The 16,951-nt window shown below is 45.9% G+C and overlaps 1 protein-coding gene across 1 annotated transcript in view; it reads left to right on the top strand.

The window, feature by feature from the left end:
- Positions 1–16,951, top strand: part of PTPN21 (protein tyrosine phosphatase non-receptor type 21) — a 1,442,744-nt gene that overhangs the window by 532,475 nt on the left and 893,318 nt on the right. Inside the window, exon 9 of the mRNA XM_044073481.1 lies at positions 471–550. Coding sequence (XP_043929416.1) covers positions 471–550 — 80 coding nt within the window. The remainder of the gene's footprint in view (positions 1–470; positions 551–16,951) is intronic.

Below are 16,951 nucleotides of genomic sequence, written 5' to 3'. Positions count from 1 at the left end.
TTGTTTGTGTAAGTTGTTTTACTGTTTTGCTAACTAGGGTTTAAAATTGATGGTAATATCTTGAATGTATTAGAGAATATTTGGGGTTCTTTGCCCTGCTGATGCGACTTGCTTCAAGGGAAGCTGCTATAAGACTGTCAGAGAATCATTTAGTGATTTGCTTAATTTTCTGAAGTGGTTATGAAGAGAGATGCATGTAATGTGTGTGAATCCTTTTGTGTTGCCATTGTACATGTTAGCATTTGGCATTTATGTAGTTTCCACTTCCGTGCCACTCAGTGTAGACTAGGTTTTATTTCAGTTGTTTCACTGTCACAGCATATGGAACTGGCAGGACAGCCAAGAGAAAAGTAATATACAGCCATGCTTCTACTTTAGTTATGCATTTCTGATGGTTTTGAATGCCTTTCAGTAATCCTCTATCATATGATAGAAATCCTTTATTTATACATATCATTGTTGTATTGCAGGAAGACATTGAAACTGCCAAGTATATTTGGAGAATGTGTGTTGCTCGCCACAAGTTCTACAGGCTCAACAAATTCAACTTGTAAGTACTGACATACATGTCATTATCACAGATTATTGTGACATTCTGGCATTAAATTAAATTATGCATCTGTGTTGACAAAATGATCTCTCTTTGGGAATGCTATGTCAAAGCTGGTACTTAGGTAAACATGCCCCTTTTGCACCCTTTTGTCTCACCATAGCCAATCCTACTCCAGCTCTGCACTCCCCTTTCCTAGTGCCCCTACCTCCCATCCAAATGATAGCAATGCTTAGTAAATTGTACTCATTTATGCACTTTCTGTGTGAGTACCATTGTGTTTCTTCACGCAAGGAAGTGGTGCTTGATATTCTGACATGCTAGTTAGTGTTTGTAATCAATTTACATTACATTGGTATATATCTCTCTGGTATTTGCACTCTTTCATATAAACTTGTCATAGTGCAAAGTGTCATAAATTTGTTTTTGGTGTATGTAATGATTAATATGCTCTCCAGTACTTACTTCAGCATTATATACCCATAGTGTCAGGAACCTATTTACTTTCAAGGAACGTCAAGCTAGCATACTGTCTTTGCTGCTCTTATGCCTTATTTGCCCATTGCACCTTCTCAGATTTAATCTGGAGCTAGAATGGGCACATTCATTTTGCCATCTTAAACCCCTGACTTGAACATATGCTTTATTCCTATTGTTTGTTATTGATCTCTTTTAGAGATGAGACTAGCACATTGATTGCAGTATCTGGTTTACTTCATCAGACAGTGTTGCATCACGTTTACTTTGTTGCTTGCATACACCAAGTAGACTCTGCCTGCATTTTATTGAAGCACAAGCTTACCACTCTGTGGTTTCACTATATATTTTTTTTTGCTCAGGTTTTAATTGTCCCATCATTGTCTGTTTCTTTAAAGTGTCATTTACTGGATGTTTACACGGTTTGGGCAATTTATTTTCTCTTCTTTTTTCCCCTTTCTTCGCAGTAATGTCTGATTCTAAGTCTGATTCTATATCGGACAAACCTTTAGGATTTAAGAAATGCACTTCCTGTGGGCACAAGATTCCATTGTCTGATGCCCACAGGGAGTGCGTCTACTGCCTTGGGGTACACTCACTTGCATAGCTTTTGCCCTTTCTGTATAGCTTTCTACCCGCGTGCCCTGGTAGATTGGCAGAATAACCTGATTCTTAAGGGACTGCTTCCTTCTACGTGAGGGGCCCAACCCCCCCCCTCCAAAAACATAAGAAGACCCAGGAAGTCAGGAAACACTCCCCGGATAGGTTTTCTTCTTCTGTGTCAGAGCAGATCAGAAGGCACCAAAATCCACGGATCGAACTTTCACATGGCCAACTCTGTCATCCCCTCCCTGTCCTTCTCTTTCTCAAGCTCCACTTGCCAGTTCAGAGCTGAGCACATTGGCGCAGAGGTCTCCCAGCTGTGAGGTCTCTCCTAAGAAGCCATTGAGAACTTCTACCACTTCTTCCACCAAGACTTCCCATAGTCTGTCCAAGAAAGGCATGGATAGACTGATGTTGCAGTTTCTTCAGGCATAGATACAGATTTGGGGGGGGGTTGCTATTTCTGTCTTCCTCTGGATCTGTAAGCAGAATTTCCTCATTCCACCCTGTTGCTCCTTCTCCAATTTGACATTCGGTTTTAGAGCCTGCTGGCGCTTTGGTTCTGAGATCCAAGATGTTGGAGCCATTAGTGGTGATCACTTCATCTCTTATAGCCCTCCCCAACACTTTTGGCTCAGACCATGTTGGTTCCTAGTGTGTCTTGGAGCTGTAACCTTAACATAGAGTCTGGGGGGCTTACATCCACTCTGAAGTTTTCCGAGCTCTTGCTTCCAGTCAGAGCCTTGGCTTTTGACAGCTTGGCTCCAGCTTCCCTTTCAGAGCTGTGGTCACCGGGTGCTTGGGAGGTGTCTGTTCTGTTGACTTTGGCTTTGGAAGGACAACCCTCTGGTACTCCAAGTCTGCATGCATTCAAAGTGGTGGAGAGGGTCCTCTCTCACCCCAAGAGAGCCTTGGTTCTTTCTCCCTTGGCACCAGTCCTCACCCTCACCGATCTTGTGTTTGAGGCCTCTTATCTACCATGTGGACAGCTGTCCTGGAAAGCCTCCAGCTCATCCCTTCAGTGGAACCCCAGATGTTATGTGGTCCAATCTCGCCTACATTCTTACTCACGGGTTTGGAGCCGAACATCGGCTCCGACTCGGCCAACATATATTTTTCTAGCACGAAGTCTCTAATTGGCTGGGCTAACCTGGTATCCCATGTTACACCGCTCCACAACTCCAGATCTCGTTTGCCGCTCGTGGAGCTAGGACGTGGTCTCGGTTGGCTGTGGCTAAGTAGCTTTAAAACTTCTTTTTCTCACTGAAAATTGTTCTTTTCTTCACAAAAGCTATTTTAATAGCTGTTTGCTTGTTATTATCTGTGTTTTTGTGGTGTGAGTGTTTTGTTTGTGGTATCCCTCCGTTCCTACGGGCTAGGCCCGTTTAAGTTAGAGGACCTAGTCCTCCCTCCATTGTGTGGTTTGTCTGAGGAAAGCGTTTGTCCCTTGCTTCAGTGTGTGTCTTGTTGTCGTGTCAGAATCGTTTAACTTAGAGATTCTGTCTTCTGTTGTTAGCGGTAGTTTCCCGCCTTATCCGTTGTGGCCTACAGTCCTGTTTCTGTGCTGTTGTGTACTGTGGTTTGGCTGTTATGTCTAAGGATCAAAAAGAACACAAACCCTCCGGGTTTAAGAAGTGTTCGAAATGTAGCTACAAGATGTCCATAACAGATGGACATGCTGTTTGTGTATACTGCCTGGGGGTGATACATTTACAAGAGTCCTGTAGTTTTTGTCACACTTTTAGCCCCAGGGAGAGAAAAAATAAACTTATACTGAAGGGTCTTCTTAAGCCTTCCTTTGAGGAGTCCTTGGACTCTTCCTCTGGTTCACAGTCTAAAACCAAGACTTCTAAGGCTAAGAAAAGATCTCCGGCTCCATCTGTTTCATCGAAGCCACCAGAGAAGACTACCAAATTGGACTCTACCTCCTCGGCTCCCTTGTCCTCGGGGCCGCAGGAGGTAGCTGTGATTCATGAATCTGCCTCGGCTCCTATCCTGTTAGAGCCCATTCGGAGCCGGTCTCCTAGTGTCAGTCAAGGATCTCCAGATAGGAGATCACAGTCACCTTGTATCTCCTCCAAATCCTCCAGACTCTCTGATTTGGATGTGGATAGGGTGGTCCAGAGGCTCCTGCAGTCACCAGTTTTGGCAAAATTATTTTCGGCTCCGACCCAGTCAGCTCCGGAACCAGTCCCGATGAGTGCACCCATGTTTCCTCCTCCGAGCACCTCCTTGTGTTCGGAGCTGGAGTGTTCTGCTCCGGGTGATGTTCTGCCAGCTCCGATACCTCTTAAGGCCTTATCGGTGCCGACGTCAGGTCCTACCATGTCGGCTCCGTCCTCTGGTTTCGGAACCAGGGTTTCCTCTGTCGGGCCCAAGGGGGATACTTTGGGACTTTTGTCTGTTCCGAACCTCCCTCTCGGCGCTTTGGCTCGGGGAACTTTGGTTCCAATCTTGGCCTCGGAGGTTGGTCGATCCTCGGATTCAGGGGGACCCGCCTTCGAGGCCATGAGGAGCGCACTGGCCAGATCCTCAGTCACATCACCCGGATCGGTCATTCCATCCCCTTCCATGCCCGCGAGAGCCTCTGATGTCCCCCATCGGTTGACGGTGGAGCCCCAAGGTCTGGGGATACCCCCATGAGCGGTCCCCAACTTTCTGAGGGCCCCTCGGAGTCTGAGCCTGAGGAGCCCCCAAGAAAGAAATTGTGCAAGAGGAAGCACATAGACTCCCAGGATGAGTCCCTCACCTCTGATACTGACCTCGAGGAGTCAGAAGGGTCCCCCAAGTCGTCCTCCAATGACGTCTCTTTCTCCGACATCCTGGAGATTTTGAGGCAGAGAGGCAGCTGGTCATCCAAAACCCCCTCTGAGGAGGAGTTGGTATTCCTCAAGGCCTTTGGGGCTCAACCCTCCACCTCCTGGGTGTCTCCAGCCTTCGATGAGCTCCTGGATTTGATCTGTCAAAGGGCGTGGGAGACTCCTGACTCGGTGGAACCTGTACCAAGACGCCCTAATAAATTTCTGTCAGCTCCCCCTGGGAAAGAGTTCCTGTCCAAAGGGGTTTCTGTGGATGCCATGGTGGTGGTGGCGGCCACTCAGCAGGAAGTAGCCGAGTCTTTTTCCTCCATCCATCCTCTTAATAAGGAGTCCAGGAGTATGGATCGGTACAGGAAGAGTACCCTGTCTTCAGCGACCTTCACACTTCGGTCTCTGAACTATCTATGTCACTTTACTCAGCTCCAGAGAGATCTCCTTAAAGAGTTAGGAGATACTCTAACGGGTAACATACCTGAGGTGTTAACACAGACAGTTAACGCCCAGTTGTCTACTCTTGGCTCGATTGTCAACTCGTCCATGAGGCTCATATCTCATGCAACCGAAGGGGCAAGCAGGGCAGCTAGCTCAGATGTAGCCCTCAGGAGGCAAGCCTGGATGCGCCTGTGTCATTTCGCGGAGGCCTTCAAGTCTTCCTTCACTGACGCCCCCTTTGATGGGTCCTCACTCTTTGGGACCAAAGTGAAAGACACCCTCACCAGATGCGAGCAAGAGGGAAAGACCCTGTCTGCCGTAGGGGTCCATTTTTCCCTCCCATCTAGGCCTTACCCCAAGGCTCAGAGGGGAGGAAAAATGTGGTTCAAAAAGTCACAGAAGTCTTTCCCTGCCGGTCAAGGTGAGCCCCCCTCCAGAGGCAGAGGAGGGGGTGGCTATTCTGGGAGACGCCACCCTAGGGGCAGAGGAGGCCTTCGCAATTCTTGAGACCGTGATTCCTTTTGCGGGCCTTCCTAGCATTGTCCCTGATGTATTGCCCGACTGTGCTATTCCGGAGCCAGTCGGGGGCCGCATTTCATTGTACCCGGAAGCCTGGGCAAGTATCACTCAGGATCGATGGGTGCTTCGTATAGTTACCAGAAGTTATTCCATCCCCTCATTGTCAGACCCTTCTCCACCCAAGAGAATCCCAGATGTTCCACCCAGTCAAAGGGATCACGCAACACTAGAAATTTCAAAGTTGCTGGAAAAAGGAGTCATCCAACCTGTCCCCTCAGACCAGATTGGATTAGGGACTTACTCAAGACTCTTTTTGGTGCTGAAAAAAACAGGGGACCTGAGACCCATCTTGGATTTCAGCCGACTGAACCGCTACGTTCTAAAGTCCAAGTTCCGAATGGTCACCCTTCAGTCTATTTTTCCGTTACTGGGAAAAGAAGTATGGATGTGCACCATTGATCTCAAGGATGCTTACTACCATATCAAAATGGACAGGGCATCCAGGAGTCACTTACGCTTCCGGCTGAGAGCCAGTCATTTCCAGTTTCGTGCCCTGCCCTTTGGCCTCACCACAGCCCCCAGGGTGTTCACCAAGTGTTTGGCAGTGGTGGCAGCTCACCTGAGACGTCAAGGATTCCAAGTGTTTCCATATCTGGACAACTGGCTCCTCACCACCCCCACCAGGCATCTTCTCATTCAGGCCAGGGAAAAGACCATTGCCCTTTGTCATCAACTAGGAATTACCTTGAACTGGGGAAAGTCTGCCTTGCTGCCCTCACGGCATGTCACATTTATAGGCGCAAAGTTAGACACCGTTCACATGCGGGCGTTCCTGCCTCAAAAAAGGATAGAGGTGTTGCAGGGTCAGGTTCGCTCGTTGCTACCCCACAAGAAGGTTCAGGCCAGATGGGTCCTACAGCTCCTGGGATCCATGGCAGCCACCATTATGTTAGTGCCCCTGGCCAGATTACACATGAGGCTTCTGCAGTGACTTCTCTCTGCCCAATGGTCCTTTCAGAAACTTCCCCTGTCCCATCTGATCCTACTCACCGATCGGTGTAAACAGGACCTCTGTTGGTGGTTGCGTTCCACCAACTTGAACAAAGGGAATCCATTTATTCCTATGACTCCCGTTGCCACGGTGACCGCGGACACCTTCCAGATAGGGTAGGGGGGGCATTATCTGGGCAGGACGGTCCAAGGCACCTGGCAGAATCACGAGGTACATCTACACATCAATGTTCTAGAGATGAGAGTGGTGTTACTGGCGTTGCAAGCACTGCAGAGCTCTCTTCCCCTAGGAACGATTGCAATTCACTCGGACAACATGTCTGTGGTGTGGTACCTGAACAAGCAAGGGGGAACTAGGTCTTACCCCCCTATGCAGAGAGGCCATGCGAGTGTGGCAATGGGAAGTGTCTCCCCGATGGTTCCTAGTGGCAACGCACATTCCGGGGAAGGCCAGTGTGATAGCAGACAGGCTGAGCAGATCTATTCTGATGCCTTACGAGTAGTCCCTGAACCGCCGAGTTGCGGAGCAGATTTTCAACAGGTGGGGTCAGCCTTGCTGTGACCTTTTCGTCAATCCCCACAATACCAAGTGCAGCAACTACTTCACTCACACAGGGGGAGTCACCCAGGGACGCTGTAGTCCACGATTGGCGTCCTGGTCTGCTCTATGCTTTCCCTCCGTTTCCTCTGCTACCAAGAGTGATCCAGAAAGCCATTTCCTCAGGAAGCAAGTCTGGTTCTCCTTTCTTCATCAGTATGCAGTGGACAGTCCTTGGACTCTGGACCCAGCACCAGACCTACTGACACACATGTCGGGACAGTCCCATCCCTCCCTGCGGACCCTCAGGTTGACAGCCTGGCTACTCCACTTCCATCTTTAGTCAGACTTCATCGTTTTTCACCTGAGGTAGTACACATTTTATCGTCTTCTCATAAATCTTCTACCAGGAAGATTTACTCCAGCAAGTGGAAAAGATTTTCAATTTGAGCTCAGGCCAAGGGACTGGATCCCTTCACAGCCCCCATCCCTGCTGTCTTAGATTTTTTATCCACTCTTTTTCAGCAGGGTTCTGCTCCTGCTACCATTAAGGTTCAGCTAGCCGTTATTTCTAATTTTCATACCTCTTACGAACCTTCTCTCATGGCTCATAAGCTATGTAAGGCCTTTTTGAGGGGCACCTTGTTGCTTCGGCCTCCTGTGTCAGAACCCATCATGCCATGGGATTTAAATTTTGTGTTACAGGACCTGACGGCATCACCTTTCCAACCAGCTGCCACCTGTGAATTAAAATTTCTGTCTTGGAAGACTGCATTTCTAATAGCTATCACATCAGCCAGACGGGTGTCGGAGATTCAAGCATTGTCCATAAAATCCCCGTATCTAATATTTCATAAGGACAGGGTTTCCTTGAGACCTAATCCGTCCTTCCTTCCGAAGGTAACCTCTGCCGTTAACCTCAATCAGTCCATTGAGCTGCCAGTTTTCTTTCCTCAATTTTCCAACAAGGCGGAGTTTATGTTTCATCAATTGGACGTACACAGGCAGCTTTGTTTTTACTTACACAGGACAAAAAAACTTCATAAGTCTGACCCAACTCTTTATGTCCTTCTCAGAAAATAGAACAAGTTTCCCTGTTTCTAAGATTACAATTTCCAGATGGATTTCTGACTGCATCTCCTACGTTTACTTGTCAGGAGGCAGAGAGTTACCGTTCCCTGTCAAGGCTCACTCCACCAGGGCTGTTTCAGCTTCAGTAGCTTATCACTCCAGACTATCCTTGGATGAAATTTGTGCTGCGGCCACGTGGGCTTCTCCCCACACCTTCATTACTCATTACAAATTAGACGTGGCTTCTAGGGGCCGGGCTTCCTTTGGTTCCACTGTTCTCAGGAGCATCTTCCATTGAGCCTCCCAGGATAGAGGTGCTAGGGACGCTGTCCCGTGAGTAAGAATGTAGGTGAGATTGGACCACTTAACAACCACAAGTTATGTACTCACCAATAACGCTTGATGTATGTTGTCCATCTCGCCTTACATTCTTACGTTCCCTCCCACCTTCCCCCCTCCTGGAGGATTTGGAGTCGACATTTGTTTCAGTACCCTTCAGTATTGGTTATTTTTTCTTTGCTGCCCTGGTTAGTGTTCTACTCTTCTGAACTGTGGTTGTGCATGAGGTGTGACTATGAGCTGTTGCAAACTAGATCTGGGGTTGTGGAGCGGTGAAACATGGGATGCCAGGTTAGCCCAGCCAATTAGAGACTTCGTGCTAGAAAAATATAAGTTGGCCGAGTCGGAGCTGATGTTCGGCACTGAACCCGTGAGTAAGAATGTGAGGCGAGATGGACCACATACATCAAGCGTTATGGTGAGTACATAACTTGTAGTTTTCTTTCAACACCTTCTCAGAGCATACCATCAAAGAGGTTCCTCGGAAGAGATGGTATAAAAAGAGGCACCTGGATTCCCCCCAGGAACCCCTCACTACTGATACTGTTTTCGAGGAAGGGGCCTCAAGAGTTCTACCAGAGGATGTCTCCTTTGTGGATATCCTAGAGATACTCTGTCAAAGAGGTGGTTGGTCTGCCCAAAACTCCACTCTGGAGGAAGCAGTACTGTTGGAGTCTTTTGGGTCCAGCCCATCTTCATCCTGTGTGTCCCGCCCTACAGATGGTCTTGTTGACCTAGTGTCTACCAGGACATGGAAAGAACTCTGATTCTATCCCGGAATCCATGTCTGCTGAAGATCAGAAGACCTTTTCTTCCAGAATGGCCACTCTACTTTCTATTTTGAATGCATCCATGAGGGTTGGTCTCTCACACTGCAGAGAGTGCCTCTAGGGTGGTTGGTTCTGTCATTGCCACTAGGATTCACGCCTGGATGCGGCTGTGTGACTTCACAGAACCCTTCAAAATATCATTAATCAATGCCCCTTTTGACAGATCATCGTTGTTCAGTCCAGCAGTCAGAGAAACACTCTCCCGAAGCAAGAAAGCTGGAAAGACCTTGTCTGCCATTGGAATCCATTTTTCTAACCCACAAAGGTTCTTCTCCAGGAACCAGCGGGGGGGGGGGATTGTACTCAAGAAGTCTCAAGGTTCTTTCCAGGAATCTCAGGGAGACATTTCCCCCAGAAGCAAGGGGGGGGTAACAGGTACAATGGAAGATGCTGCCCCTGTGGCAGAGGGAGGTCTGCAGAATACAGGGTCTCGAGATTACTTCTCGGACAGACCCTTCCAGCAGTCCTGAAAGGTGGCCCAACTGCCCTGCAATGAAGGCAGTTGGGGAGGCACATCTTCTTGCACCCACAAGCCTAGGCAGCAATCACAAACAATCAGTGGGTGCTAAGGATCGTATCCAGAGGATACTTTATTCCCTTTTTGGAAAAACCCAAACCTAAGTCTCTCCTCCCCAATGTTCCACCCAATCAGAGGGAGAAGGCAGCTCAAGAAATTGCAGAGCTGCTGCAAAAAAGTCATCCAGGAGGTCCCCCCTGACTAAATAGGATCAGACATATTCTCAGAATTCTTTTTAGTACCAAAAAAGACAGGAGACTTGCGTCTAATCCTGGACTTGACACCCCTGAACAAATTGGTGAAGAATTCAGGATGTTGATAGTCCAGTCTATGTCTTTTGAGAATAGACGACTGGATGTGCTCAATAGACCCGAAGGATGCATACTACCACATCAAAATGGATAGGTGCTCCAGACGGTACCTTCATTTCAAGTTGGGAGCCAGACATTACCAATTCAGATTGCTTCCGTTTGTTCTCACCACAGCCACCAGGGTATTCAGCAAATGCATAGCAGCAGTTGCAGCCCATCTCAGCTGCAGGGATTCCATGTGTTTCCATATCTGGATGACTGGCTCCTAACTGCTTCAACCAGGCATCTACTTGTTCAAGCCAGGGATTATTTGTTACAGCTAAACTCCTCTCTTGGCATAATGATCAACTAACAGAAATCTCATTTGCAGCCAGTGCAAACCATAGACTTAATCGAGCACGTTTGGACATGATTTCAACATGGACCCACCTCAAGCTAGACAGGATCACAAGTTTACAGTCTCACATCAGACAAATTCCATCTATCCCACCTCCTGCAGTGAAGTAAGTGTTCAGGTTCTTGGGATCCATGGTAGCCACAATAACTCTGTTACCAATACCATGTCCACATATAGTGGATGCTAACAGTCCAGTGGTCATTACACAGGCACCCCTTACATCTTCTGATCAAACTTTCACGAGTATGCAAATACTCCCTTCTATGGTGGCTCCATTCCCCAGAGGTCATGCAAGGACGACCCTTTGAACTTCCTCCTCCCAAAACCATGTTGACTATGGATGCTTCCCAGACAGGGTGGGGGGCATTGTCTGGGCCAGACGGTCTAAGGTACTTGTACTCCCCAAGAGACCAAATTGCATATCAACGTCCTAGAGATGAGAACAGTCCTTCTAGCTTTGCAAGCGCTACACAACTTTCTTTCTCTGGGAATGATTGCAATACAGTCAGAAAATATGTCAGTAGTCTGGTACATCAACAAACAAGGCAGAACCAGTTCTTGACTATTGTGTCGAGAGGCAATGAGGATGTGGTAATGGGGGATCGCTGCCAGCTGTTTTCTAACAGCAGTGCACATTCTGGGGAGTCCAACATTCTGGCAGGCAGACTCAGATGAGTTGTTCTAATGCCTCACAAGTGGTCCCTGAATCAGTCATTGGCAAACACGATTTTCCACAAATATGGTCAACCCTGCTGTGATCTATTTGCATCCCCTTTCAACAACAAATGCGGCAGTTTCTTTGCCCTGATACCATAATAGGGTCAGTCACCGAGGGATGCTGTAGTTCATGCTTGGTCCTCCGCTCTACTTTACACTTTCCCTCCAGTCCCTTTAATCCCCAAAATTTCTGCCGAAATCATACAGGCTGAAGAGCAAACTTATCCTCATTGCCCCATTAAGTCTGGTTCAGCTTTCTTTGGTCTCATTTAATTTGCTCTCCGATGACCCTGGACCCACTTCTGGATCTACTAGCTCATCCGTCAGGGCATACTCACCCTTATCTTCAAGGACTGAAACTAACTCCATGGTTTTTCCAATTCCAGTGATGGCAAGACATTCCAGGCTTTCATCGCTGGACTGAAAAATTTTGATCTCCACTCATAAGTCCTTTACTAGGAAATTCTACAAGAGCAAATGAAAGAGGTTTTCCTTATGGGCCCAGAAAGAATGGATAGATTCTTTTACTGCTCCCATTCTGAAAGTTTTGGATTTTTTGGCTTACCTCTGCGAAAGCGCAGCCAGTAACTCTGTGGTTTAATTCCATTTTTTATACTGGGGAAAATTTGTCATAACTGGCTTTATTCAAACATTGCAAGATGTTTCTGAAAGGTACATTTTAAATCCCCCCGATCAAAGATCCTACTCCTCTGTGGGATCTGACCATGGTTTTACAAGCCCTAGTCCTTCCTCCTTTTGAACCTGTGGCGAAGGTAGACCTGAAACTTCTTTCATGAAAGACATATTTTCTAGTGGCTATCACATCAGCAAGAAGGGTTTCAGAGCTGCAAGCCCTTTCCTCAAAACCCACTTATCTAATCTCTCATAAAGATAGAGTTACTCTACGTACCCAACCCATCCTTTTTACCAAAAGTGGCTACAGAAAATAATGTAAATCAGCTTATCAACCTCCCTGTTTTCTTTTCCAGCTTTCATGTCAAAGGAGAGTATACTCTTCATCTTCTAGATGTTCATAGGAAACTATGTTTTTACATAGACAAAACTAAGTGTTGCAGAAAATCAGATCAACTGCTTATATATTTTTCTGCTATTAAGAAAGGGCGAGCCATCACCAAGACTACCCTTGCCAAATGGTTGCAAGATTGTATTTCCCTTGTGTACTCTTTGGAAAACAGGCTATTGCCAGTAAAAGTCAAGGCTCACTCTACAAATTCGGTGGCAACTTCTCAGGTCTTTTGGTCTAGAGTGTCTATTAATTACATTTGTGCAGCTACAGCTTGTTAAAATTCCCATACTTTTGTTACACATTTTAAGTTGGAATTACCTCCTGGAGTAGAACTGCCTTTGGTTCTGCAGTACTCCATAACATCCTTCCATGAGGGCCACCCTCATGTTGTTGTAGCTGGGGACTCTGTCCTACAGGTTGAGGAAAAATAACAGTGACAACATCAGATAAAGAAGTTATGTTCTTAACATAATGTTCCATCTGTGTTGTCAATGCATTCTTCCTCAACCTTCCCTCCCTCCTTCCCCCCCATCCATGACTATGAGAGACCCGTTGGGATGATTTCATGGTAACTACAGTTCCTGGTTGAGTGCTGCAAACTCGATCTGAGGTACATGGGGGAATGAGGCATTATGATGGGAGGAGCTTGAGCTTTGATTTCTCAGCTTGGAAAGCAGCCAAGTCAGATCCAAGAACCCACAGGTTGAGGAAGAATGCAGTGACAACATAGATGGGATGTTATGGTAAGAACATAACTTTTTTTTCTTTATCTGTGTGAATCTGTTCATCTGTGTTATTTTAATAATTCCTGTGAATGAAACTTTGGTGTTTACCGTAAACAGATATTTAGTATTTTCATGTTCTTCTATTATTTTTATTAAATATATGTAAACTTTTCATTGTGGCTGGTCTTTTAGAGAATATATTAATCTGTGAGAGTGCTTGTATATATTTGGTGACAGCTCTGGCTGCTCTTGAAAGTCCTCAGACTGTCATTTGTTTTTGTTGTTGTCTTTCGACTTTTCCCGGTTAGGGGTCGCCACAGCGGAACTCCGGTCCGCTAATGATTGGCAGTAGATTTTCACGAACGCCGAGGTGCCAGCTCGACATTCAACCTTCAACAAAGGTACGCCCATTTATGCATGTCTTTCGAATGCCAACCCAACCGCGGGGAGGACATGCAGACTCCACACAGAAGGCACTCCCCGCACTCCAGCCGAGAATTGAACGGGAGAACCTCTTGCTGTGAGGCAACAATGTTACCGCTGCACCACTGCGGAAGTCTCAGACTACCATTTGTATTAATATTAATTTCACTTATTATAATTGGGTACCCTTGCAAAAGCCTTAGAGTAGCTGGCTTTGGAGTGTCTGGTGGAAGTGTAACTATCTTGTAGTCTGGGCAGAAGGGGGCTTTGCTAGTAAATCTGTGCCAGCCTTTCATAGGTGTGTGTGTGTGTGTGTGTGTGTGTGTGTGTGTGTGTGTGTGTGTGTGTGTGTGTGTGTGTGTGTGTGTGTGTGTGTGTGTCAACTGCTTGAAGCAGGGGCACAAGGCACTGGTTTCACAGACAGGGTGCTGGAGAATGTGGCTTGGACACTCGGCTGACGTCTCAACTGTATAGCTGTGCCTGTGGGGAGTCTTATTAGGGACCTGGAGGGAGACAGTGAAGTCAAGACACCAGTCTGTGTGTTCCCTGTGTGCTCTAAGGGAAATTGTGTTTGTTGTATAAAGCTGCATCCCAAAATACTGGGTGCATCCATTTTTGTTCAAACTGAAAATCCCTCTCTAGTGTCAGTAGTGAGGATTCAGGCTCCTTGATTACTGGCCCAAAGTGGGGACCTCACAATTACCATACCAGTTATACCTTAAATTTCTGAGTCTCTTATTTTCTTTGCCAATGGTTCTAAATATATTAGAAGTAACAAAGGGGAAGAGGGCATCCCTGTTTGGTTCCTCAGTTCAGACAGAACTTATCAGAAAGTAACCCCACCGCTGCCACTTTAATTTTTGCTCCGATCCGTCATATTTTCTCCTAATTAACTTTGTTGTGTCAGCATATGCTAATTGCTTCCATTGGTCTACTCATAACATCCCAATGTACTCCACTGAATGCCTTCTTTGCATCAGGACCCACCATCAACAGTGGTATTTTCTTACATTCTGCTTCCCTCTGGATCATCATTGTTCTATTAATGTCAGATGTTTGTTCCCCTTCTCAAAACCACATTGATCCATATCTGTCAGTTTTGGCATCACCTTTACCATTCTTTTAGCCATTATAGACATAAACAGTTTTTATAATTATGGTTTAGAATCGAAATGAGCCTGTATGAAGTTGGATCTGATGGGTCTTTACCATCTTTAGGTGTTACAGCTACCACCACTTTCTTCCAGGATGTTGGTGCTTCTCCTCCTTTTAAAGTACTGTTAAAGAAAGCTGTCCATATCTTTATCACTTTTGTCCCTCCTCCTTCCAAACTCATCTATTCCTGGAAACTTTACTGTAGATTGGTTATATATAACCGTTTTTAACCTAACTATAAGTAATTGAACCTCATCTACCTCTAACCTTGGCATATTTAATTCTTCCATTAACATTTACATTTGTACTTTTTCTTGATTTCCACATTTATCTGCTTTATACAGATTTTCATAAAACTTCCTAAATATTTCTAATACCTCTATAGGATCTTTGGTTATTTTCGTTGTTATAGGCTTCCTAAGTTTGGCAACAAACATTTCTATTTTCTGTTGCTTGGGTTGTTGTGCTAAAAGCTTTTATGCTCTGGAGTTGTTATAAAAAAAATGTTGCTTAGCAGCAATCTATCTAAATGCATGCATGTTATCCATGTAGTCCCGTATCTTCTCTTCAGCAGTCTGCAGTTGCACCTCTTCTTCTTCTTTGAGCTTCCCATATTCTGCAGTACTTTAACTTTTCTTCAGTTCCTCTAAATTATTGTTACTTCTTAATCCATATTTTTTATTTTTATCCTATTTTTAAACTCCACTTTCATTTTATCCCATTCCCCAGCTATATTTTCTGAAGAAATGTCTTTTTCCCTAATAATTCCCAAATAATTTCCACTACCCATTCCTTAAATTCCTGTGTTTTACAGATAGATGGGAAGTGTTAGTGTCTCATTTTTATTTCATTACCCTACCTTTTCATTTTAGTTATTATTGAAACATGATGTGCATTAGTTATTTGATGCAAATCAAAACTTTAAATTAAATGCACACGTTCCTGTAAAATATTATTTCTATCTAGTCTAGCCCAGATGTTCATCGTGTTTCACTGTTGCAGTCATTGCACTTGGGTTATCCTGCTGGCAGGCTACCCGCAGTCGGCCCGAATTCCAAAGTCCTGGTCCGGCGTCGCCCCTTCCCTGACATCAGTGCGCCAGGGGTATATAAGATGCAGCTGATGCCATTTTCTTCAGTCTTTCTTGCCGCGCGGTGCCCGAAGCAAAAGCAGTTCGCAAGTGCCGGTCGGCCGACTCCTGAGATTATCGAAATTGAATTTCAGATCCAAAGTCTTCAATAAAGCTAAGTACCCCATTGGGGAAACTTTTTCTTGCTCCAGACTGATGTCAGTAAAAGTTAACAATTGTATTTCTTGTGGGAAGCAAATACCTCATAAGGATTTTCACTCTTACTGTATTCCTTGCCTAGGCCCTGACCACGACGTTGCTAGTTGTCGGTTTTGTGCTAGATTCAACCAACGCACTATTAAGCGTCGGTTGGATTTTGCTTTACATTACTTTGGCCGAAGGTTTAACTACATAATGTCGTCAGAACAAACGACGACCGGAATTCATAAAAAACGCAAAGACAAAGAAAAGGACAGGCATCCGAGGTCCAAAACCGACGATGAAGCCTCTTCTAGGCCAGTCGCCAGTTCGCTGGTTCTCAGTGAGGCGCTTTCGCAGCCCTTGACACCTGCTACCTCAGAGCCACAGGCCGCGTCCAACTCCCACGTGGAGACAACTAGGCCTCTGGAAACTCAAGGTATTGGGCCTATGGAAACTATTCCCTCAGATGGGTCCGGAGCCGCTGAGCAGGCATCGGCTTCTGAGGGTGTTTTCAGACCTACACAGCTTACTATCAAGTCCACTTCAGCAGCCAAGGCAAAGTCTAAAACATCATTAAAGAGAAAGAAACAAGTACAGCATTCTCCTGGACAGTCATCCATGCCAAAGAAACAGATGCTTAAAATGGCCGAGGACCTAATTACTTTGATCAAGGGTACCCATCCCGCTCCTGATAAAAGGCCTAGGCAAGACACTGACTATGACTCTTCTGACCAGGTCTCTTTTTCCACTGATTCCTCTTCAGAACAGGGATATTCTGTTCCTCCTTATGAGGACTCTGATGCTGAAGAATCTATCCCTTCAGCCTCTCCTCCTGATATCCTGAGGATTACCCTTTTGGGGAAACCTTGCACACCATGAGGGAACATTTCCATTGGGAGAGCCAGGATTATTCAGAATCCAAGAAAAGGCTCAGAGACTTTCTTTTACTTCCTCAGCACAGGCCCCTTGCTGTCTCCCCCTGTACTAGATATTGTTGATGATGTTTTTTCAGAATCCATTTTGTCGCCTGATTCTTTACCCCCTGCACCAGTCAAGCCAGATAGGTACTACAGGTCCCAGATTTTCATAAATTTCTTTATAAAAACCCTACTGCTGACCCAGAAACAATTTCTCAGGGTCCCAAAGGGGTCAAGGCTTCCACTGCAAAAAACCCTGTTCCCTCTGATAGGGATTCTAGAGCACTGGATAGATGGGGGAAA

The sequence above is a fragment of the Protopterus annectens genome, chromosome 6.part0, assembly GCF_019279795.1.
Source record: "Protopterus annectens isolate FY-2018-M chromosome 6.part0, PAN1.0, whole genome shotgun sequence".
In the NCBI taxonomy this organism is placed as follows: Eukaryota; Metazoa; Chordata; order Ceratodontiformes; family Protopteridae; genus Protopterus; species Protopterus annectens.
The sequence above is the reverse complement of the archived record's forward strand: the minus strand, read 5'-3'. Positions and strand labels throughout refer to the sequence as shown.